The 23,580-nt window shown below is 42.7% G+C and overlaps 1 protein-coding gene across 1 annotated transcript in view; it reads right to left on the bottom strand.

The window, feature by feature from the left end:
• Nucleotides 1–23,580, bottom strand: part of ADGRA1 (adhesion G protein-coupled receptor A1) — a 926,644-nt gene that overhangs the window by 728,031 nt on the left and 175,033 nt on the right. Inside the window, exon 3 of the mRNA XM_040434818.1 lies at nt 3,085–3,156. Coding sequence (XP_040290752.1) covers nt 3,085–3,156 — 72 coding nt within the window. The remainder of the gene's footprint in view (nt 1–3,084; nt 3,157–23,580) is intronic.

The following is a 23,580-nucleotide window of genomic DNA, read 5'->3' as shown; positions in this document are numbered from 1 at the left end:
TTTTCTAGTAAAAATAAAATATTTCTCTAATAAAGTATATTACAAAAATGTTTAACAATCCTGTCCTTATTAGGGATGTTTCGATACCAAAGTTTTGATTCAGTTTTGATACCATAAAAAAGTATTGCGATACTCGATACCATGCAAAAAATAAATAAAACACCAAAAAAGCTGCATGCATTCCGCATTTTAGGGAACGTCCGGCCCATAATAGAACAGTCCGATCCTATTTTTTGGGGGGACAAGGTGACTAAAAAAAATGGTGAATCGCGCAGTTTTTATTTATTTATTTTCTGTTACGGCACTCACCGCATAGGACATTTTTTAAATATTTTAATAGTTTGGACTTTTCAGACGTGGCGATATGTGATGTTTATTTATTTAATTTTTTTATATTTTATATGTAAAATTGGGGAAGGGGGTGATTTATACTTAATATTTTGGTGCTTTTTTAAAAAACTTTTTATTTAAAAACTATTTCCCCCTTAGGGGCTAGAACCTGGGATCTTTTAATCCCTTGTCCTATTCACCCTGATAGAGCTCACACTCTCCTTGCTGCCCTGTGCATAGTACAAACAGCAGCAGGGAGCTGACTATGGCAGCCAGGGCTTCAGTAGCGTCCTGGCTGCCATGGTAACCGATCAGAGCCCCAGGATTCGACTGCTGGGGCTCCGATCGGAACTGCCACTGCCACCAATGAGGAGGAAGGAAGGGGACCCTGTGGCCACTGCCACCAATGATTTTAATACTGGGGAGTAGGTTGGGGGGTGCACTGCGCCACCAATGATTTAATACTGGTGGGGGGTTGAGGGGAGGGGGCAATGCTCCAGACAAAAAAAAATACCTAGTAGCCACTGGCCCCTGAACTGAAAAATTTTGTCGCCAAATCGAAACCGAATCAAAATTTTGGTCTCGTGAAAACGCTACACCGATCAGATCGGCGTAGGGTTGTTTCGATACTAAAATTTTGATTCGGATTCGACACCATAAAAAAGTATTGCGATACTCAATACTCCACCAAAAAAAAAAAAAAAACACCAAAAAAAAGCAGCGTGCATTCTGCATTTTATGAAACGTTCGGCCCATAATAAGACAGTCCTATCTTTTTTTTGGGGTGACAAGGTGACAAAAAAATGGCGAATCGCAAGGTTTTTATTTATTTATTTCTGTTACGGCGTTCACCGCATAGGAGATATTTTTTAATACTTTAATAGTTTGAACTTTTCGGACGCAGCGCTATGTAATATGTTTATTTATTTATTGTTTATATATTTTATATGTAAAATGTTTGTGTTTTGTTTGTTTTTTTAGGTTTTTTTTACTTACTATTAGCCCCCTTAGGGGCTGGAACCCTTGTCCTATTCACCCTAATAGAGCTCTATTAGGGTGAATAGGACTTCACACTCCCTGCTGCCCTGGGCTTTGTGCACACAGCAGCAGGGAGCTTACTATAGCCGCCAGGGCTTCAGGAGCATCCTGGCTGCCATGGTAACTGATCGGAGCCCCGCGATTACACTGCTGGGGCTCCGATCGGAACTGCCACTGAACCAATGACTTTAATACTGAGGGGTTGGGGGGGCGCACTGTGCCACCAAGGTTTATTATACTGGGTTGTTGGGGGGGCACACTGCGCCACCAATGAAGATAGCTGACCTGTTAATGCAAAAACAGGAGGCGGGTGGCTGATTCAAATAGCCGGCACCCGACCTCTATCACAGGGAGCTGCCATCCGCTGCAGTTAACCCCTCGGGTGTGGCACCTGAGGGGTTAACTGCAGCGGATCGCAGCTCCCTGTCATAGAGGTCTGGTGCCGGCTATTTGAATCAGGCACCCGCCTCCTGCATTTGTATTAACAGGTCAGTTATTAGCATTGGTGGCACAGTGACCACAGCCCCTCCCCTCCTTCTCTTGTCTCTCTCCTTATTGGCGGCGGCGGCAGCAGCACAGGGGGAGGGAGAGACTCCTTCTCCACTGCGCTGCTGAAAAGAACATCGGCAGGGGGCAGAGAACTATCATCTCCTGTGCCCCCGCCACTGTATTCAACTGCAGAGCTATATTGTCTAGTCTCAAATGTCTTGTCGCCATTTGTAAATTCTAAGTCGCATTGGCGACCATTTTGGTTGCCATCTGGAGCACTGGGAGGGGATGCACTGTGCCACCAATGATTTTAATACTGGGAAGGAGGGGGGGAGGGCGCACTGCGCCACCAATGATAATCACTAATGATAATATAATAAGCATTTAATACAGGAGGCGGGTGCGGCACCTGAGGGGTTAACTGACGCTAATCGCAGCTTTCCACCAGCAACCGCCTCCGGGATTTGTATTAAACATTTACTTTCATTGGTGGCGCAGTGCGTCTGCCCCTCTCTCCTCATTGGTGGCAGCAGCGGCACAGGGGGGAGGGCGAGACTGCTTCCTTCTTACCTGTGCTGCTGAGGAGAACACGGAGCTCTCCTTGTTCTCTGATACTAGACTGCGCAATAACGAAGCCTAGTATCGAAAAAAGGCAAATCCTGGTATCGAGATCGATACCAGGCAAAGTATCAATTGGGTATAGAAAATTCCATACCCAAAACAACCCTAGTCCTTATATGATATTAAAAATAAATTGAAATGAGAGTTACATTATGTAGCATATACAGTATGAAGTGGGACAATACGAGACAATCCCTCTACCGTCAAGCCTAGGTGTTTTCCTATCCAGCAATCATACCAGGTGACAATCTTGCTGTAGTGATATTATCAGTATACATCACTAATTCACTATATATCTGTAGGTTAGCAATCCTTAAGCTCTTTGTACATCTCTCCCATGACTTGTACAATAGCATTACACTGTAGGACTAGTGAAATCTCCACTAGGGATGTAGTAATCATCTACATAAAGGGCAGAACATCTTTCATGGAGATGCAATAATTTGTAGTACATCCACAAATGTCCTAAAATCCCTGTAAGACTTTGTGCCCGGTGCCAGGAGCTGATCTGCTGTTATTGCTTGGTGACATATTGCCATTCCCTGTGGTAAAAAAAGTCGATGTGAACACAATTTACAACGTAATTCAAACAGAATTAATACTTACAGACGCCTGAGTTCAGAAAGTCCATAAAAGGCCCCCGGCTCGATGGTGCTAATCAGGTTATTCCGCAGATCTCTGGAGATAGAATATACACACAGCAATTAATTATCGGTGTGTGGGCTATTGTAGAAGGGACGACGAGACAGGCATCAATTCACATTAGCTTCAAGTTTACTGTTCAATATGAAAGCAATAAAAACAATGATGAATCTGAGTCAAGACTTCTGTGATAATGTCCCTCTCCAACATCAAGTGTTGTCTGTACCTTTATATAATGTGATAGCCATTGTATCTGTACAGTGTGCCATTCTAAACCAGCGTGCGATGCAAATTGCTGTGCTAGGCTGTGTCGCAAATTCTGTCCTACTAGACGGAAAGAATAGCGCAGGATGCAATGCTTCAAAACAACGCACACCACAGTGTTAGGCTACTTTCACACTTGCGTTTTTGCCTGATCCGGCATGGATCAGCAAAAACGCTTCCGTTACTGATAATACAACCGTCTGCATCCGTTATGAACGGATCCGGTTGTATTATCTTTAACATAGCCAAGACGTATCAGTCATGAACTCCACTGAAAGTCAATGGGGGACGGATCTGTTTTCTATTGTGTCTGAGAAAACTGATCCGTCCTCATTGACTTGCATTATGGGTCATGCCGGATCCATTTTGTTCCACATACCATGATGGAAAGAAAAACGCAGCTTGCTGCGGTTTGCTCTCTGGTATGGGAACGCAACCAAACAGAACGGAATGCTTATTGGAGCATTCCGTTCTGTTCAGTTTTTCTCAATACCGGAAAATGCAAACGCAAGTGTGAAAGTAGCCTTACCCGACAGACCCCATTACATGTCAGTGGGATCTATCAGCAGCTATTGGTATTCACCATATGACAGATCCAGTGGTTTTCATTCCAAATAAAACCACTTTGTAGATGTGAACAGTTGCTAATGTGTTAAATATTGGATCGGTAGACTTTAATGGGTAAAAGGAAGTATTTTTTTAACCATGAAGTAGGGGTATTTTGAAGTCTGGACATTTGTGAACATTTTCCCCCTGTTTCCCCTATTAAAAAAAGTCATAAACTCCTCACTTTATTATGCTTTAAAGGGTTAACTTGCACTTACTTACAGTATACTGTCTAATACTGTGTAACTGCATTTTATATGTATGTTGTGATATATATATGCTGTTCATTTGCACTGTGTTTGCACGGCACTGTGGAAAGGGTTAATAAACACTGAGAGACTTTTGGGACTTTCTAAATGAGCTTTGATGAGTGTTTATAATGTCAGAGAGCAGAGATGAGAAGTCCGTCTGCTCCCCAGATGACGGAAAAGACAGAAAATTGACAGGCTGCTGATACTGCATCTTAGCTATGTGCAGTAAAAAAGGATTCCATATTTTTAATAGGTACAATGCAATAATTTAAAAAATTGACCCCGATGGTGTACATACAGTAGCCTTTAACCTCTTCCCACCCAGTGCCGTATTAGGTATTGCCGCGTCCGTATCGACTAGCTCTATAAAAATATCACATGATCCACCTACAACATGGTTATAAGGGAAAATAATAGCATTCTTTAATACAGAATGCTTAGTAGGTGGTCAATTGAGGGTTAAAAAAAAAATTAAAATTAACTCACCTTCTTACTTCTTTAATCATGAACTGCCGGCTAAAGGACCTGTGGTGACGTCAGATCACATGGTCCAATCACATGGTCCATCACCACGGTGGAGAAGGTGGGTTAATTATTTTTTATTTTTTAACCCTTAATTGACCACCTACTAAGCATTCTGTATTAAAGAGTGCTATTATTTTCCCTTATAACCATGTTAAAAGGGAAAATAATACAGTGAATAGACTGTCATCTTAGCAACCATGTGTGAAAATCGCACCGCATCCGCACTTGCTTGCGGATGATTGCGATTTTCACTCAGCCCCATTTACTTCTATGGGTTCTGCATGATAAACGCACAATATAGAGCATGCTGCGATTTTCACGCAACGCATAAGTGATGCGTGAAAATCACAGCTCATGTGCACAGCCCCATAGAAATTAATGGGTCCAGATTCAGTGCGGGTGCAATGCGTTCACCTCTCGCATTGCACCCGCACGGAAATCTCGCCCGTGTGAACTCAGCCTTATTGTCACGGATGGTGTACAGGAAGCAAGACAATACCATATAAACAATGTCTCTCTGGATCCACAACTAAGGAACAAAGGGAGACCCCTGCAATAGACCTGCCGCTCTCCCTCACTGCTCAGCCTATGCGAACACCCCAAAGGTGGATGGGCGCATATCCACGTTCCTCGGCTATCTATTACCTGAAGAACCTACAATAGTGAGGGGACACGACCACCGGCTCCCTACACTGACACGGAGGGAGTCAGGGTCACCTGGATCCAGAAAAGACAAAATCATAAATACATAAACAGCACTTATCTTGCAGACGACTGACGACTGAGGACTGGGAACTGGGAACTGGGGACAGCATGCACACACACTCCAGGAAGTTGTATCAGCCGCACACTACTGCATTATGGGGAGGAACTTAAAGGGTAGCAATCAGTCCAACTGCATGACAGCTGAGATAGACTAACGAGATGAGAAACTAAACAAAAACAAAGAAATTCAAGGAGGAGGATCTGAGAAGCTCCTGTGAGCGCTTCTCAGCTGTCTGGCTGTGACAGTACCCCTCCCTCTAGGAGTGGACTCCGGACACTCAGAGCCCACCTTCTCAGGATGGGACCTATGGAAAGCCCTGATGAGACGAGAGGCCTTAATGTCCGTCACTGGGACCCACATCCTCTCCTCAGGACCATAACCCTCCCAATGAACGAGGTACTGGAGGGAACCGCGGACAAGACGAGAATCCACAATCCTAGAGACCTGAAATTCAAGATTTCCATCAACCATAATCGGAGGAGGAGGCAAAGGCGAGGGTACAATAGGTTAAACATAAGGTTTCAATAAGGACTTATGAAAAACATTATGGATCTTCCAAGTCTGAGGAAGATCAAGACGGTAGGCAACAGGATTGATGACAGACAGGATCTTGTAAGGCCCAATAAACCTAGGACCCAACTTCCAGGAGGGAACCTTCAATTTGATATTCTTGGTAGACAACCACACCAGATCACCAACATTCAGGTCCGGACCAGGCACACGTCTCTTATCCGCCACACGCTTATATCTCTCACTCATGCTCTTTAGATTATCCTGAATCTTTTGCCAAATAGATGACAAAGACGAGGAGAATCTGTCCTCATCAGGCAAACCAGAAGAGCCCTCTCCCGAGAAAGTCCCAAAATGGAACCCATATGCACCAAAAAATGGTGACTTATCAGAGGACTCCTGACGACGGTTATTTAAAGCAAACTCAGCAAGGGACAAAAAAGAACACCAATCCTCCTGATTCTCCGCCACAAAACAGCGCAGATATGTCTCCAGATTCTGATTGACGCGCTCTGTCTGGCCATTCGACTGCGGATGGAAAGCAGAAGAGAATGACAACCGAACCCCCAAGCGAGAACAGAAAGCCTTCCAGAATCTGGAAACAAACTGCGTGCCCCTATCAGAGACTATGTCTGAAGGAATCCCATGCAATTTGACAATGTGGTCAATAAATGCCTGCGCCAGCGTCTTAGCATTGGGCAAACCATGAAAAGGGATAAAATGCACCATTTTGCTAAAACGGTCCACCACCACCAGAATCACAGACTTCCCCGAGGAACGAGGCAAGTCCATTATGAAGTCCATGGACAGATGTGTCCAAGGACGGGAAGGAATGGGCAAAGGAAGGAGAGGACCTGATGGCCGTGAATGAGGGACCTTGGCACGAGCGCAAGTCTCGCAAGCTGCCACAAAACCCTCAACCGACTTACGAAGCGCAGGCCACCAGAATCTCCGAGCGATGAGATCCAGTGTGGCTCTTGCCCCCGGGTGCCCAGCTAGGACCGTGTCGTGGTGTTCTTTAAAAATCTTGTGTCTCAAAGCGAGAGGCACAAACAACCTCCCAGGAGGACAAAGATCAGGAGCTTCTGACTGGGCTGCCTGCACCTCTGCCTCCAATTCAGGAAAAAGAACAGAGACCACCACACCTTCAGCCAAAATGGGACCCGGGTCTTCAAAATTCCCACCTCCCGGAAAACAACGTGACAGGGCATCTGCCTTCACATTCTTAACCCCAGGGCGGAACGTAACAACAAAATTAAACCTTGAAAAGAACAAAGACCATCTGGCCTGTCTCGGGTTCAGACGCTTGGCTGACTCCAAGTAGGCCAGATTTTTATGGTCAGTAAACACGGTAATAGGGTGTCTGGCTCCCTCTAGCCAATGGCGCCATTCCTCAAAAGCCAACTTGATGGCCAACAATTCCCTATCTCCCACATCATAATTTCTCTCTGCAGAGGAGAGTTTCTTTGAGAAAAAGGCACACGGTTGCCATTTGGCAGGAGAGAAACCCTGAGACAAGACCGCACCTACCCCTACCTCAGAAGCATCAACCTCAACTATGAAGGGTAACGAAATATCAGGTTGTACTAGGATGGGAGCGGAAGCAAAACTCTCCTTGATATTAGAAAAGGCCTTACGCGCCTCTACCGACCAGGAAGAAAAATCTACCCCCTTTCTGGTCATATCAGTGAGTGGTTTAACAACAGAGGAATAATTCAAAATAAATTTCCTGTAATAATTGGCAAAGCCCAAAAAACGCATCAGCGCCTTCTGATTCTCAGGAAGCTCCCACTCAAGCACAGCGCGGACCTTCTCGGGGTCCATGCGAAAACCAGAAGCGGAGACAAGAAACCCCAGAAAATGGATTTCTGGAACCGCAAACACACATTTTTCCAGTTTCGCGTATAATTTATTCTCCCGCAGGATGAGCAAGACCTGACGTAAGTGTTCCTTATGAGTCTTGAAATCAGGAGAAAAAATCAAAATGTCATCCAAATACACTAATACAAATTTTCCCATTAAATGATAAAAAATGCTGTTGACGAAATGCTGAAAAACGGCTGGGGCATTCATCAAACCAAAAAGCATAACCAAATTCTCAAAATGGCCCTCAGGGGTATTGAAAGCCGTCTTCCATTTGTCTCCTTCTCTGACCCTAACCAGGTTGTATGCCCCTCTTAGGTCTAATTTGGAAAAGACTTTAGCCCCAACAACCTGGTTAAACAGGTCCGGGATCAGAGGAAGCGGATAAGGATCACGAATAGTGATACTGTTCAGCTCCCTGAAATCCAGACAAGGTCTTAAAGAACCATATTTTTTCTTAACAAAGAAAAAACCAGCGGCAACAGGTGACTTCGAGGGTCGTATGTGTCCTTTTCTCAGACTCTCAGAGATATAAGCCCGCATAGCGACCCTCTCAGGTTGGGAGAGATTGTATAAACGAGATTTAGGCAGCTTGGCGCCTGGGATGAGATTAATAGGGCAATCATACTCCCTGTGCGGAGTTAAACCCTGAACTCCACTCTCAGAGAAGACATCCAAAAATTCAGAGAGGAAAGGTGGTACAGTCTTAGTAGAAACCTCAGAAACAGATGTTATGAGGCAATTCTCTCGTCAAAAGTTACTCCAACCATTTATTTGCCTCGCTTGCCAATCAATGGTGGGGTTATGTTTAGTGAGCCAGGGTAGCCCCAACACTAGAGGAGTAGGCAAACCGCTAAGGACGAAACATGACAAATCCTCAACATGAGCATCACTCACAATTAAAAGGATATTGTGAACTATGCCCTTTAATGATTTCTGAGAAAGTGGAGCTGAATCAATAGCAAAAACAGGAATATCCTTTCCCAAAGTGCATACCTGGAAACCATAAGTTATTGCAAATTGATTATCAATGAGGTTGACAGCTGCTCCACTATCCACAAAAATCTCACAAAAAATGCTCTTGCTCTCTAGCGCCACCCTAGCAAGCAGGACAAAACGGGAACTACAAGCAAACGGAAAACCTTCAATTTCCGCCTCAACCCTGCCAATAGTAACAGGCGGAACATTTTTAAAAGATTTTTTCCTTTTGTCTCTTTATTACTCCCAGAAAACTGCCTGAATCTCCTAGAGGGACAAACATTTGCCAGATGATTTATACCTCCACAACAAAAACAAACCCTCCCCTGCGGGCTGAATCTTCTATTGTCAGAGGCAATCAACCCCAGCTGCATGGACTCCTGCTCAGAAGGGGGTGACAGCGACTGAGACCCCTGTGCACAGAATGAGACCGCTGCACTGTCCCGGGACTGAGTATGACAGGAAGGAGAGATCTCTCCTCTCTCTCTAAGACGCCTGTCAATACGAACAGCCTGAGACATAGCAGAATCCAAGGAGGTAGGTCTTTCATGAAAGGCAAATGCATCTTTCAATCCCTCTGAAAGACCATAGCAAAATTGACTTCGGAGTGCAGTATCATTCCAACCCGTATCTGCTGCCCATCTCCGAAATTCTGAACAGTATATCTCTGCGGATTGTTTACCCTGGCATAACAGACGTAGTCTAGACTCAGCCAGAGCAATACGATCCGGATCATCATATATCTGACCCAGGGCTAAAAAGAATTCATCCACTGAACGAAGGGGCCGTGCCCCCTCCGGCAGCGAAAAGGCCCAGGACTGAGCGTTACCCCTGAGCAGCGATATAATGATCCCCACCCTCCGTTCTTCATCACCATAAGAATGGGGAAGAAGGCGAAAATGGAGTTTGCAAGCCTCTCTAAAACGCACAAAATTCTCACTACCCCCGGAGAACGTATCCGGGAGCGAGATCTTAGGCTCAGCACAAACTCCATGAACGCAAGCTGAACCGGTCACTTGAAACTGAGAAAAAGTCTTACGGAGATCAGCTACCTCCAAAGAAAGACCCTGAAAGCGTTCAGCCAAAAGTGAAACCGGATCCATGCTTGAGACGGTTTTGGCGGCTGATAATGTCACAGATGGTGTACAGGAAGCAAGACAATACCATATAAACAATGTCTCTCTGGATCCACAACTAAGGAACAAAGGGAGACCCCTGCAATAGACCTGCCGCTCTCCCTCACTGCTCAGCCTATGCGAACACCCCAAAGGTGGATGGGCGCATATCCACGTTCCTCGGCTATCTATTACCTGAAGACCCTACAATAGTGAGGGGACACGACCACCGGCTCCCTACACTGACACGGAGGGAGTCAGGGTCACCTGGATCCAGAAAAGACAAAATCATAAATACATAAACAGCACTTATCTTGCAGACGACTGACGACTGAGGACTGGGAACTGGGAACTGGGGACAGCATGCACACACACTCCAGGAAGTTGTATCAGCCGCACACTACTGCATTATGGGGAGGAACTTAAAGGGTAGCAATCAGTCCAACTGCATGACAGCTGAGATAGACTAACGAGATGAGAAACTAAACAAAAACAAAGAAATTCAAGGAGGAGGATCTGAGAAGCTCCTGTGAGCGCTTCTCAGCTGTCTGGCTGTGACACTTATGCACCCTAAAATAGTACCAATGAAAAAGTCACCTCATCCCACAAAAAAAATTCCCCCACATAAGACAATCACTAAAAAAATAAAAACCAATGGCACCCATAAACCAATCCATCAAAATCTGCACTGCAAAAGCCATATGGCGCTCCTTCCATTCTGAGTCATATCATGTGCCCCCACAGCAGATTACCACCACATATGGGGTGTTGCCGTATTCAGGAGAAAATCGGTAACAAATTATGGGGTGCTTTTTCTCCTCCTACCCCTTGTGAAAATAAAAAATTTGGGGCTAAAGCAACATTTTATTGGAAGAAATGAAACCTTTCATTTTCAAATTCCGTAAAACGCTTAGTGGGTCAAAGTGCTCAGTACCCCCCTTAATATATTCTTTAAATGGGTGTAGTTTCCAAAATGGGATCACTTTTTGATGGTTTCCACTGTAGGGGTACGTCAGGGTCTCTTCAAATATAAAATGGTGCCCAAAATCAATTCTAGCAAAATCTGCCTTCAAAATACATATGGCGCTCCTTTCCTTCTGACCACTGCGAGGTGCCCATAGAGCAGTTTACCACCACATATGGGGTATTTCTGTAAACTGCTGAATCAGAGTAATGTATACAGGGTATTGAGGTTTAGTTTGCTGTTGACCCTTCCTGTGTTGCAAGAAAAAGTTGATTAACATGAAAAATCTGCATAAAAAATGAAATTTAGAAATTTCGTCTCCATATTTCTTTAATACTTATGGAATACCTAAAGGGTTAACAAAGTTTGTAACATCAGTTTTGAATCATTTGAGGGGTGTAGTTTCTAAAATGGGGTCATTTATGGGTGGTTTTCATTATGTAAACCCCTCAAAATTATTTTATAACTGAATTGGTGCTTAAAAAATGGGTTTGGAAATTCTATTGAAAATTTGAAAAATGGCTTCTAAACTTCTAAGCCTTCTAACATACTAAAAAAATAAAATGACATTTATAAAAATGATGCCAACATAAAGCAGACATAAGGGGAATGGTGACTGATAACTATTTTATGAAGCATTACTATCTGTCTTAACAGTAGAGAAATTAAAATTTAGAAAATTGTGAATTTTTTCAAATTTTTGTTAAATTTGGGATTTTTTAATAAATAAAAGAATAATATATTGACTCAAACTTAGCACTGTCGTGAAGTACAATGTGTCACGAGAAAACAATCTCAGAATGGCCTGGATAAGTAAAAGTGTTCCAAAGTTATTACCACATAAAGCGACACATGTCGGATTTGCAAAAAAATGGCCTGGGGAGGAAGGTGAAAACTGACCCGGGGGTAGAAAGGGTTAAAGAATAACATATTTTGGAGGGAAAAAGCCAGACTTGTTTATCAAACCCAAACAGATTGACCTTTTAAATGGCAGGTGCTGCTATGTTATTATGTCTGAAATTCTGTTTTAGTCTCTAAAAATTGCTGTGTTATTGCAATTGAGTATCATTGAAGCTCCAATGCAACTCTATGAGAGACGTAAAGTGTAACATTGTATTTGTTTGTGCAGAGTTTCTCCACTCCACCCCTCCCACTAGAAGGTTCTAGTTCAGCTAGAAACTGTATATAAGGAGAGCAGTCAGCGCCCTTAGTGTTCCGCAGAAAAGGATCAGTGCTTAGAAGACCCCAGACCCTGGATCACAAGCCTTTGACCAGGGCACTAGCCTTCTAAGATAGAGAAGGACAGCTAGCTCGGGCCTTTCCTCAGCATCAAAAACTTTTTCTTCCAGGTAAGAGATTGTAGAAGCCAGCCCTATGCCTTGTCTGTATTGTTTTGCACCTGAATTCCTCAGGTAAAGAAGCACACTGGTTTAGTGCAGACCTCACCATCCCTTCCAGAGAGCAACAACACATGGTGACCCCTCGGCAGTGTCCAGTGTCCAGGGGTAGCGTTGGGGCCACCGCAAACCCGGCCACTGCACATAAACCTGCAGTTAAAGGAAACCCATGTTTAGCATAAGAGGAGATTTTTCATAGACTAGCCTTTTACCTAGCTCTATCATATCTCCTATGCAAGCAGAGGAACTAATTTAAGGGGGTTATGCCATGATTGATGTATCAAAATAAAAATGTAGACATCATAGAGTACCTTTTATAACAAAGCTAGAACTGGCCCTGTACCTCACATAGATCCAGAGTAGAGATGAGCGTGAATATTCGAATAGCGAAATATTCGTACGAATATTACCACTTTGTAAATTCGCTAATATTTCGAATATATTAAGATATAGTCGTTATAACGAATATTTGTTTTTTTTTCCATCTGAACCCATTAGTCATATTAGTAATTTACTTTAATATCACTAAATTAGTGCTAGTAATTTACTAAAATTAATTTACTAGTAAAAATTACTACTATCACTAATGGGTTGGCTTGGTAGAATTGTCGAATATAGCGCTATATTCTCAATCTTCGTCTATTCGACCAAGCCAACCCAATAGCATATAGTAGCTTAAAGCCCTTATGCGACGCGATTCACGCGTATATTTAATTGCCGATTTATTGCATAACATAAACTATCTTACATAAAGAGGAAAATTATAAATCAGTAACGATTCTCATTAGTAATGAGAATCGTTCCTGATTTATAATTTTCCTCTTTATGTAAGATAGTTTATGTTACGTGATTCACTCGCATATTTAATTGACGATTTATCGCATGACATAAACTATCTTACAGGAAGAGAAAAATTAGAAATCAGTAATGAGTCATTACTGATTTATAATTTTCCTTTTCATGTAAGATAGTTTATGTCATGCGATAAATCGGCAATTAAATATGCGAGTGAATCGCGTCGCATAAGGGCTGTATGCTATTGGGTTGGCTTGGTCGAATAGACGAAGATAGAGAATATAGCACTATATTCGCTATATTCGACAATTCTACCAAGCCAACCGTAAGTAACTGTTGGCTTGGTAGAATTGTTGAATGTCGAATATAGCGAATATAGCGCTATATTCTCTATCTTCGTCTATTCGACCAAGCCAACCCAATAGCATACAGCCCTTATGCGACGCGATTCACTCGCATATTTAATTGCCGATTTATCGCATGACATAAACTATCTTACATGAAGAGGAAAATTATAAATCAGTAATTAGAATCATTTAGAATACAATACGTTTGTGCGCACATAATAGCGAGCGACATAGAAAAGAATTTAACGAATATCACGAAATCACGATAACTTCGTTTTTTAGAATATTACGAATATTCTAAAATACGAAGTTATAGCAATATAGCGAACATTCGTATAATACACATAGACATAGTGCCATAGCCAACCAATAGGAAAGTTGCCTTTATGCCATATACAGTTAAAATAAAATCGCAATACGCGAATAATTAAATCACATATTATTCGCGATAAATAGAATAATCAAAATTTGAATAATAGAATAGCGAAATCGAATATGGCACCTCCCGCTCATCACTAATCCAGATATCTCTGCATTTACTACGCCAGTTGCTCTGCTAGATTATGTTCAGCCTGTTAGCTCAGGTGGCGTGTCCTTTCTGCTGCAGCTGTCTCACTGTAACTGCCCCAGCTTCTAACAGGATATATGGCAGCTGAAGATTTAAACTGAGCATGTTCGACTAGCTCAATGAGAAGGGACAAAAAATAAGCAAAACAACAAACAGCAGGTGGCGCTATACAAATACATTTTATGAAATAACTCACTGGCTATACAACATTTTAATTACATGCAATTACAAAAGTATTCAGATCCAGGTGCTGATTTAAAAAATGCAGAATATGTTTCGTGATACAACTCTTAAGCACAGGACTTAAATAAATTAGGAGCATCCTCTGCCAGTCTGTGTGCCTAAAGTGAAATCTATACCAGCTCAGAGCTGGCGTAGATTTCAGTCTTCTTTTACACCAGAAAACTAGCATAAAAGAAGATAAATATGCCAAGCCCACTGGCCTCACCTTCATCATGCCCAATTTTTGTAACAGTGGCATGGGCAGCATACTGTAGAAACGCCATTTAGGCACAATGGTGTTTAAAAAGTTGCAGACATGAAGGTTGTAGATATTTTTATTTGGGTCAGAAAACTGTTATTTAATCCCCCCCCCCCATTATGTCTGAGCAGATTGATATATAGTTACGTGGTAAAAGATTCAGTATAATTTTTTACCATTAAATCTCTGCTTCTATGTTTGAGTCCAGTGGGCGGTTCTACAAAGTGATTGACAGCTATTTTTGTATGCACACAGATGCAGATGGCTGTCAATCATGGAGCAGGACCACCCACTGGACTCCTGATCATAGAAAGAGAGTTAACTGGTAAATATACAAATTATACAGAATTTTTTGAATTGCATCACATTTCAAAAGTGACAGGATACCTTCTAATCCTTCTAAGAATATATTGTGCTAGGGAACTGTATATACTACTAATCAATCAATGTAAGGATATGATCATCGCTGATCGTGGCTTCTGAGATGAAAAATGAGGACTTTCAGGGGTTAAAGGGGTATTCCCATCACAAACAATGGGGGCATATCGCTAGGATATGCCCCCATTGTCTGATCGTGTGGGTCCCACCTCTGGTACCCACACCTACAACAACAATGGAGCGGGGAGAGCTGTGGCTGGAGGCCCCCGGATTTCCTGGGGTCCGCCCACCACCAAGCGCTGCTCCCCGCTGCTCCCATAGAAGTGAATGGGACCGCACGTGCGGCCCCCGCTCCCATTTATTTCTATGGGGCAGACGGAAATCGCAGAGCCAAGGCTTGGCTATTTTTTTCGCGGCCCCATAGAAATGAATGGAGGGCGACCGTGCATGCGCAGTGCGCCCTCCGTTCATTTCCCAGCTCCATTCTTATTGTAGGTGCAGGTCCCAGAGATGGGACCCACACCTATCAGACAATGGGAGCATATCCTAGCAATATGCCCCCATTGTCTGTGCTGGGAATACCACTTTAAATCGGTTAAAAAAAAAATACTCATCTTATTCATTTGAGGAATGTCTCAGATGATTGTCTATATTCTTTAGAAAGGTCAATAAGCAGAGCTTCATTTCACTTGGGTAAATATGTGTTATATAATGAAGTTCTCATGCTTAGGGCATTTTTTCTAGAAATAAGATTAATAAAGGTATAATTTAAAAGGGTTGTGCATTTATTTTTTATTTTTTAGAAGAACCACAATGGGATTCAGATTTGAGGTCTTCTACATAAATTGAATTCAAGTTGGCATATTTCAAAATGGCATTAGGGCAATATGATTCCCACTGATTCTCAGTACTGAGGGGACATGGACTGGGGTTTAAAAAGGAATTATTACCATGCACCAGAAGGTTGTCTAAACTGTAACCCATTAGGCACTGGCTAGACTGTGTTATGGAGTCTAAGCAATGCCTTCGACACACACAGTGACAGACACACACAGCTAGGCCTTACCACATTCCAAACTTTCTCTTCTCTGTACAGGAACACAGCTTACAGCGTCCCACATAAGTGTGTAAAAGGGACACTTTAAACATCTGCCTATTTATCTAATGTATTTGCAATGTATGGTATTTCCTATTTATCCGTAGCTTTGAGCGAATATTCGAAAATACATTTTTTATTGCGAATATCGGCACTTTGAGAATTTGCAAATATTTAGAATATAACGCTATATACTGTATATTCATAATGACGAATATTATTATTATTTTTTGTTTTTTACACAGTACACATCAGGTGATCATCCCTCCCTTGTTCTAGCTTGTGGGCCAATGAGAAGGCTTTGTCACAGCTTAGCAACATCCCTAGCAACCAATAGAAAAGTTAGCCTTAATATACAAGTTGCACTTATTGTGAAAAAATATGCGTATTATTAATTGCGAAAAATTCCCAAGCGCAAATATATTGGAGCACTCTATCTGTATATAAAGCTATTCTAATGTTCTGCCGTGTTGTCAACCATTTTCCCCAGTCTCAGGAAACTTATACCAGCTTGAAAAATGCAACATAAGTGACCCACGCCTGTATTTTGCGCGCATTATGCGAATATTACATTGACGATATTCGCAATCAAGAATATAATCTCGAATTTGTGAATTCACGAATATATGATGAATATTCTACAAAATATTCGCGAAATATCGCAAATTTGAATATTGAATATACGAACACAGGGGCCCAGCCACCAAAGCACATTTAAACACCTATACCATCAAGGGCACCTCAACTTCCATCTGGCTGGTGTTCCCTGCAACAGAGAGTGCCCCAGATGATTTGGTGCTGTCTTCCCATCCACTGCACTGCCGGCCCAGGGAGGGTCTGCTAACCATGAGTAAATGAACTACTACCCCCATCGGCCCACCGTAGCCTCACGTGTTTCCTTTGCGGTCCGGCTCGTTGCAAGCTCTCTGCTCCTTCGGCTCCTCCCCCACTGGTCACATGGGCGGATGACATCAAGAAGGTCATTTAGCCCAGTAGGAAACTCCATCTATTCTGTTCTGAGTCCTGGGCTGCCCACCCCAGCAGTGCACATGGCGAAAATTGTCTGCATTGCTGGGGGAAGCTGCCCTAGAATTCAGAACAGGCAGTTTAATGAAGACCAGGACACAGCTGCAGGAGTGATCGGGCACAGTGGGCCCCCCAGGAGCAGTGGGCCCCGACACTTGCCCGAGTGAACCGGGTGCTGACACCGGCCCTGAGGTCAATGCCCCTTGGTCAAATACCTAGTGGAAGTAATGAGTCACCCTTGTGGGGTCTAACATGAGGTCTCTTGGACAAGAGTCACACTGGACCCCTGTCTACATCTGTTTAACATGCATAGATCATGTTTATCTAGATCTCCATGAGCCCCAGGGGACACTGGCATTTGCCCAGATTTAGCTGGTGCTTGGTGCTAATTAGAAATGTGCAAATCTATTCAAATGGAATCAGTCCACTGATACGACGGAGTCGAACCTGCAATGAATTTGGAGTGATTGACTAATTTCTAGTGCTGATGCCATAGCTGCACACATACAATTCTGTATTCATAACTTTTGACATATATATTTATTTCTAGATCAATTTCTAGAGTTGCATAGTAAACTTCATCCATCTATCGCACGGGCGCATTACAGACTGCAGTCGGCTAATCCATTTGGAATTAGTACAGCACATTATTAAATTCCTGCTCGGTGCACAGAAACCTTTAGTGGCAATTGTAAAACCTCAATTTAGAGCATGCACATTAAATCTTCTCTTGCTTGGGATGCAGACAGTGTATTGTTAAACATTGAACTATGGGTTGTGTGGCTTAGGGACTAGTTAAAATTCTGAGCGGAGATCTAAAATGTCATCTGTTTGGGTACTTGCTGCAGTAAAGCAATGAGGTATCATTAGAGGATTAGCAGGTAGGGTCGGGGGACTGTCTCACTGTGCAAGAGAAATAAAATGGATGTTTTGCAGAGAAGTGATCGGTGCAAAGTATTTATTAGACTTTTTTCTAGCTGGTAGATATGTTTGCTCAGCCGTCTCTATATATACACACGTTGCAATTTGTTTTCTGTAAGTTTGGCAGGATGGGAAAGGCTAGTGCTGCCCTTTGTGTGACCTACATTCTGTACAAAGACCATCATGTCAAATGGAAGAGAGACTATGTTGGTGATTTAAAGGACGAGTTTCACGCATAAACATCATAAACATCATAGAGGCAAAGCTGACAACAGCTCCTGATCATAATATACTCAATATTAAAAACCCAAGAAGTTGCTGAGGTCATAGCTAGTGATGAGCGAAGTTTACAAAAATTCGATTCAGATGCTTCGCTGAATTTCACAAAGAAATTAGTTTCACGATTTATTATTTCATCGCGAAGAGCATTTCTTTGTAAGTAGCAGGCACAATGACGGGGAACGGCATTTGTGCCGCCCCCCTTTGTTGAAGCTTTCAGATGCGGCGTTCATCACTGATCGCTGAAGGAAGGATGGCAAGTAGGATGCATACCAGAAGGAAAGATGGTAAGAAGGATGTATACTAGAAGAAAGGATGCCAAAAAGGATGTATACTAGAAGGAAATATGGTAAGAAGGATGTACACTAGAAGGAAGGTTGGTAAGAAGGATGTACACTAGAAGGAAAGGTGGTAAGAAGGATGTATAAACTAAGAAGACAGGTTGGCATTAGCAGGAGCTGCTCAAACCCACATGCAGTTGTGCATATATATAGGGGAGCAAATCCTGCACTTGTGGCCCGTTGCTAATGGCAATCCCCAGCAAAATGCATACGGTGGAGGATGCCCGCTGCGAACCACAAGTACCACAATTGACATCCTACACAAGGTAACAAGTGCGGATGTGATAATTAATATAACAATATAACAAAATAATAGCAAAGACAGGTGCACGCTGCAATCTTACTAAACCCTCAAACTGATTCTAAAATTGAGAGATTAGTCAACATATCCTAAGGTGTAGGACATGTCTAAGCCCGGGCACCACGCCAAGGTTTCTCAAGTAGCCCGGGACCTAACACTCTCCTAACTGAGCCGTATGGGCGATACCAGGAGCCAGTGGGCAAATTACAGGAGCATGAGGCCGACTCACAAACAACTCACCAGTTACCTCCAGCATGTGACCATGCTGGCAATGGGAGGAGGGAGGAGTCTGCGAGTCCCACTCAAGACTGGCTGATATGGCCCAGGCCTCACAGGTGCACCTAAATGTGACCTGTAGATGGAAAACAGGCACATTTAAATTGGAGTTTGCTGGGGATTGCCATTAGCAACGGGCCACAAGTGCAGGACTTGCTCACCTATATATATGCACGACTGCATGTGGGTTTGAGCAGCTCCTGCTAATGCCAACCTGTCTTCTTAGTTTGTATAGATTCCTGGAGGTGTATAAACTCCAATTTAAATGTGCCTGTTTTCCATCTACAGGTCACATTTAGGTGCACCTGTGAAGCCTGGGCTATATCAGCCAGTCTTGAGTGGGACTCGCAGACTCCTCCCTCCTCCCACTGCAAGCATGGTCACATGCTGGAGGTAACTGGTGAGTTGTTTGTGAGTCGGCCTCATGCTCCTGTAATTTGCCCACTGGCTCCTGGTATCGCCCATACGGCTCAGTTAGGAGAGTGTTAGGTCCCGGGCTACTTGAGAAACCTTGGCGTGGTGCCCGGGCTTAGACATGTCCTACACCGTAGGATATGTTGACTAATCTCTCAATTTTAAAATCAGTTTGAGGGTTTAGTAAGATTGCAGCGTGCACCTGTCTTTGCTATTATTTTGTTATATTGTTAAGAAGGATGTATACCAGAAGAAAGGATGGTAAAAAGGATGGATACTAGAAGGAAGGATGGTAAGAAGGATGTATACTAGAAGGAAGGATGGTAAGAAGGATGTATACTAAAAAGAAGGATGGTAGGAAATATGCACACTATATGTAAAGATGGTAAGAAGGATGTACACTAGAAGGAAGGATGATAAGAAAGATGTATACTAGAAGGAAGGATGATAAGATGGATGTATACTAGAAGGAAGGATAGTAAGATGGATGTATACTAGAAGAAAGGATTGTAAGAAGGATATGTACTAGAAGGAAGGATGGTAAGAAGAGCATATACTAGAAGCAAGGAGGTATACTATAATAAAGAATGGTAAGAAGGATGTACACTAGTAGGAAAGTTGTTAAGAAGGATGTAGAAGGAGGGATGGTAAGAAGGATGAATACTAGTAGGAAGGATGGTAAGAAATATGTATACTAGTGGGAAGGGTAGTTATTAAGGATGTATACTAAAAGGAAGAAGGTATACTAGCAGGAAGGATGGTAAAACTGATTTATACCAGAAAGAAAGATGTATACTATAAGGAAGGGTGATTAGAAGGATCTATACTACAAACCGGATTCCAAAAAAGTTGGGACACTAAACAAATTGTGAATGAAAACTGAATGCAATGATGTGGAGATGGCAAATTTCAATATTTTTTTTGTAATAGAACGTAGATGACAGATCAAACGTTTAATCCGAGTAAATGTATCATTTTAAAGGAAAAATACGTTGAATCCATTTTTCACGGTGTCAACAAATCCCCAAAAAGTTGGGACAAGTAGCAATAAGAGGCTGGAAAAAGTAAATTTGAGCATAACGAAGAGCTGGAAGACCAATTAACACTAATTAGGTAAATTGGCAACATGATTGGGTAGAAAAAGAGATTCTCAGAGTGGCAGTGTCTCTCAGAAGCCAAGATGGGTAGAGGATCACCAATTCCCACAATGTTGCGCAGAAAGATAGTGGAGCAATATCAGAAAGGTGTTACCAAGCGAAAAATTGCAAAGACTTTGCATCTATCATCATCAACTGTGCATCACATCATCCGAAGATTCAGAGAATCTGGAACAATCTCTGTGAGTAAGGGTCAAGGCCGTAAAACCATACTGGATGCCCGTGATCTCCGGGCCCTTAAACGACACTGCACCACAAACAGGAATGCTACTGTAAAGGAAATCACAGAATGGGCTCAGGAATACTTCCAGAAACCATTGTCAGTGAACACAATCCACTGTGCCATCCGCCGTTGCCAGCTGAAACTCTACAGTGCAAAGAAGAAGCCATTTCTAAGCAAGATCCACAAGCTCAGGCGTTTTCACTGGGCCAGGGATCATTTAAAATGGAGTGTGGAAAAATGGAAGACTGTTCTGTGGTCAGACGAGTCACGATTCGAAGTTCTTTTTGGAAATCTGGGACGTCATGTCATCCGGACCAAAGAGGACAAGGACAACCCAAGTTGTTATCAACGCTCAGAAGCCTGCATCTCTGATGGTATGGGGTTCTATGAGTGCGTGTGGCATGGGCAGCTTGCATGTCTGCAAAGACACCATCAATGCAGAAAAATATATTCAGGTTCTAGAACAACATATGCTCCCATCCAGACGTCATCTCTTTCAGGGAAGACCCTGCATTTTTCAACAAGATAATGCCAGACCACATTCTGCATCAATCACAACATCATGGCTGCGTAGGAGAAGGATCCGGGTACTGAAATGGCCAGTCTGCAGTCCAGATCTTTCACCTATAGAGAACATTTGGCGCATCATAAAGAGGAAGGTGCAACAAAGAAGGCCCAAGACGATTGAACAGCTAGAGGCCTGTATTAGACAAGAATGGGAGAGCATTCCTATTTCTAAACTTGAGAAACTGGTCTCCTCGGTCTGTTGAGTGTTGTAAGAAGAAGGGGAGATGCCACACAGTGGTGAAAATGGCCTTGTCCCAACTTTTTGGGGATTTGTTGACACCATGAAATTCTGATTCAACATATGTTTCCCTTAAAATGGTACATTTTCTCAGTTTAAACTTTTGTTTCATGATTTATGCTCTATTCTGAATAAAATATTAGAAGTTGGCACCTCCACATCATTGCATTCAGTTTTTATTCACGATTTGTATAGTGTCCCAACTTTTTTGGAATCCGGTTTGTAGAAGGAAGGATTGTAATAAGGATATATGCTAGAAGAAAAGATGGTAAAAAGGATGTACACTGCGTGCAGAATTATTAGGCAAAGGAGTATTTTGACCACATCATCCTCTTTATGCATGTTGTCTTACTCCAAGCAGTATAGGCTCGAAAGCCTACTACCAATTAAGCATATTAGGTGATGTGCATCTCTGTAATGAGAAGGGGTGTGGTCTAATGACATCAACACCCTATATTAGGTGTGCATAGGTATTAGGCAACTTCCTTTCCTTTGGCAAAATGGGTCAAAAGAAGGACTTGACAGGCTCAGAAAAGTCAAAAATAGTGAGATATCTTGAAGAGGGATGCAGCACTCTTAAAATTGCAAAGCTTCTGAAGCGTGATCATCGAACAATCAAGCGTTTCATTCAAAATAGTCAACAGGGTCGCAAGAAGCGTGTGGAAAAACCAAGGCGCAAAATAACTGCCCATGAACTGAGAAAAGTCAAGCGTGCAGCTGCCAAGATGCCACTTGCCACCAGTTTGGTCATATTTCAGAGCTGCAACATCACTGGAGTGCCCAAAAGCACAAGGTGTGCAATACTCAGAGACATGGCCAAGGTAAGAACGGCTGAAAGACGACCACCCCTGAACAAGACACACAAGCTGAAACGTCAAGACTGGGCCAAGAAATATCTCAAGACTGATTTTTCTAAGGTTTTATGGACTGATGAAATGAGAGTGAGTCTTGATGGGCCAGATGGATGGGCCCGTGGCTGGATTGGTAAAGGGCAGAGAGCTCCAGCCCGACTTAGACGCCAGCAAGGAGGAGGTGGAGTACTGGTTTGGGCTGGTATCATCAAAGATGAGCTTGTGGGGCCTTTTCGGGTTGAGGATGGAGTCAAGCTCAACTCCCAGTCCTACTGCCAGTTTCTGGAAGACACCTTCTTCAAGCAGTGGTACAGGAAGAAGTCTGCATCCTTCAAGAAAAACATGATTTTCATGCAGGACAATGCTCCATCACACGCGTCCAAGTACTCCACAGCGTGGCTGGCAAGAAAGGGTATAAAAGAAGAAAATCTAATGACATGGCCTCCTTGTTCACCTGATCTGAACCCCATTGAGAACCTGTGGTCCATCATCAAATGTGAGATTTACAAGGAGGGAAAACAGTACACCTCTCTGAACAGTGTCTGGGAGGCTGTGGTTGCTGCTGCACGCAATGTTGATGGTGAACAGATCAAAACACTGACAGAATCCATGGATGGCAGGCTTTTGAGTGCCCTTGCAAAGAAAGGTGGCTATATTGGTCACTGATTTGTTTTTGTTTTGTTTTTGAATGTCAGAAATGTATATTTGTGAATGTTGAGATGTTATATTGGTTTCACTGGTAAAAAGAAATAATTGAAATGGGTATATATTTGTTTTTTGTTAAGTTGCCTAATAATTATGCACAGTAATAGTCACCTGCACACACAGATTTCCCCCTAAAATAGCTAAAACTAAAAACAAACTAAAAACTACTTCCAAAAATATTTTGGAAGCTTTGATATTAATGAGTTTTTTGGGTTCATTGAGAACATGGTTGTTGTTCAATAATAAAATTAATCCTC

This window comes from Bufo bufo, chromosome 6 (genome assembly GCF_905171765.1).
Source record: "Bufo bufo chromosome 6, aBufBuf1.1, whole genome shotgun sequence".
Taxonomy (NCBI): Eukaryota; Metazoa; Chordata; class Amphibia; order Anura; family Bufonidae; genus Bufo; species Bufo bufo.
This window is presented reverse-complemented; position numbering and strand designations above follow the sequence as displayed.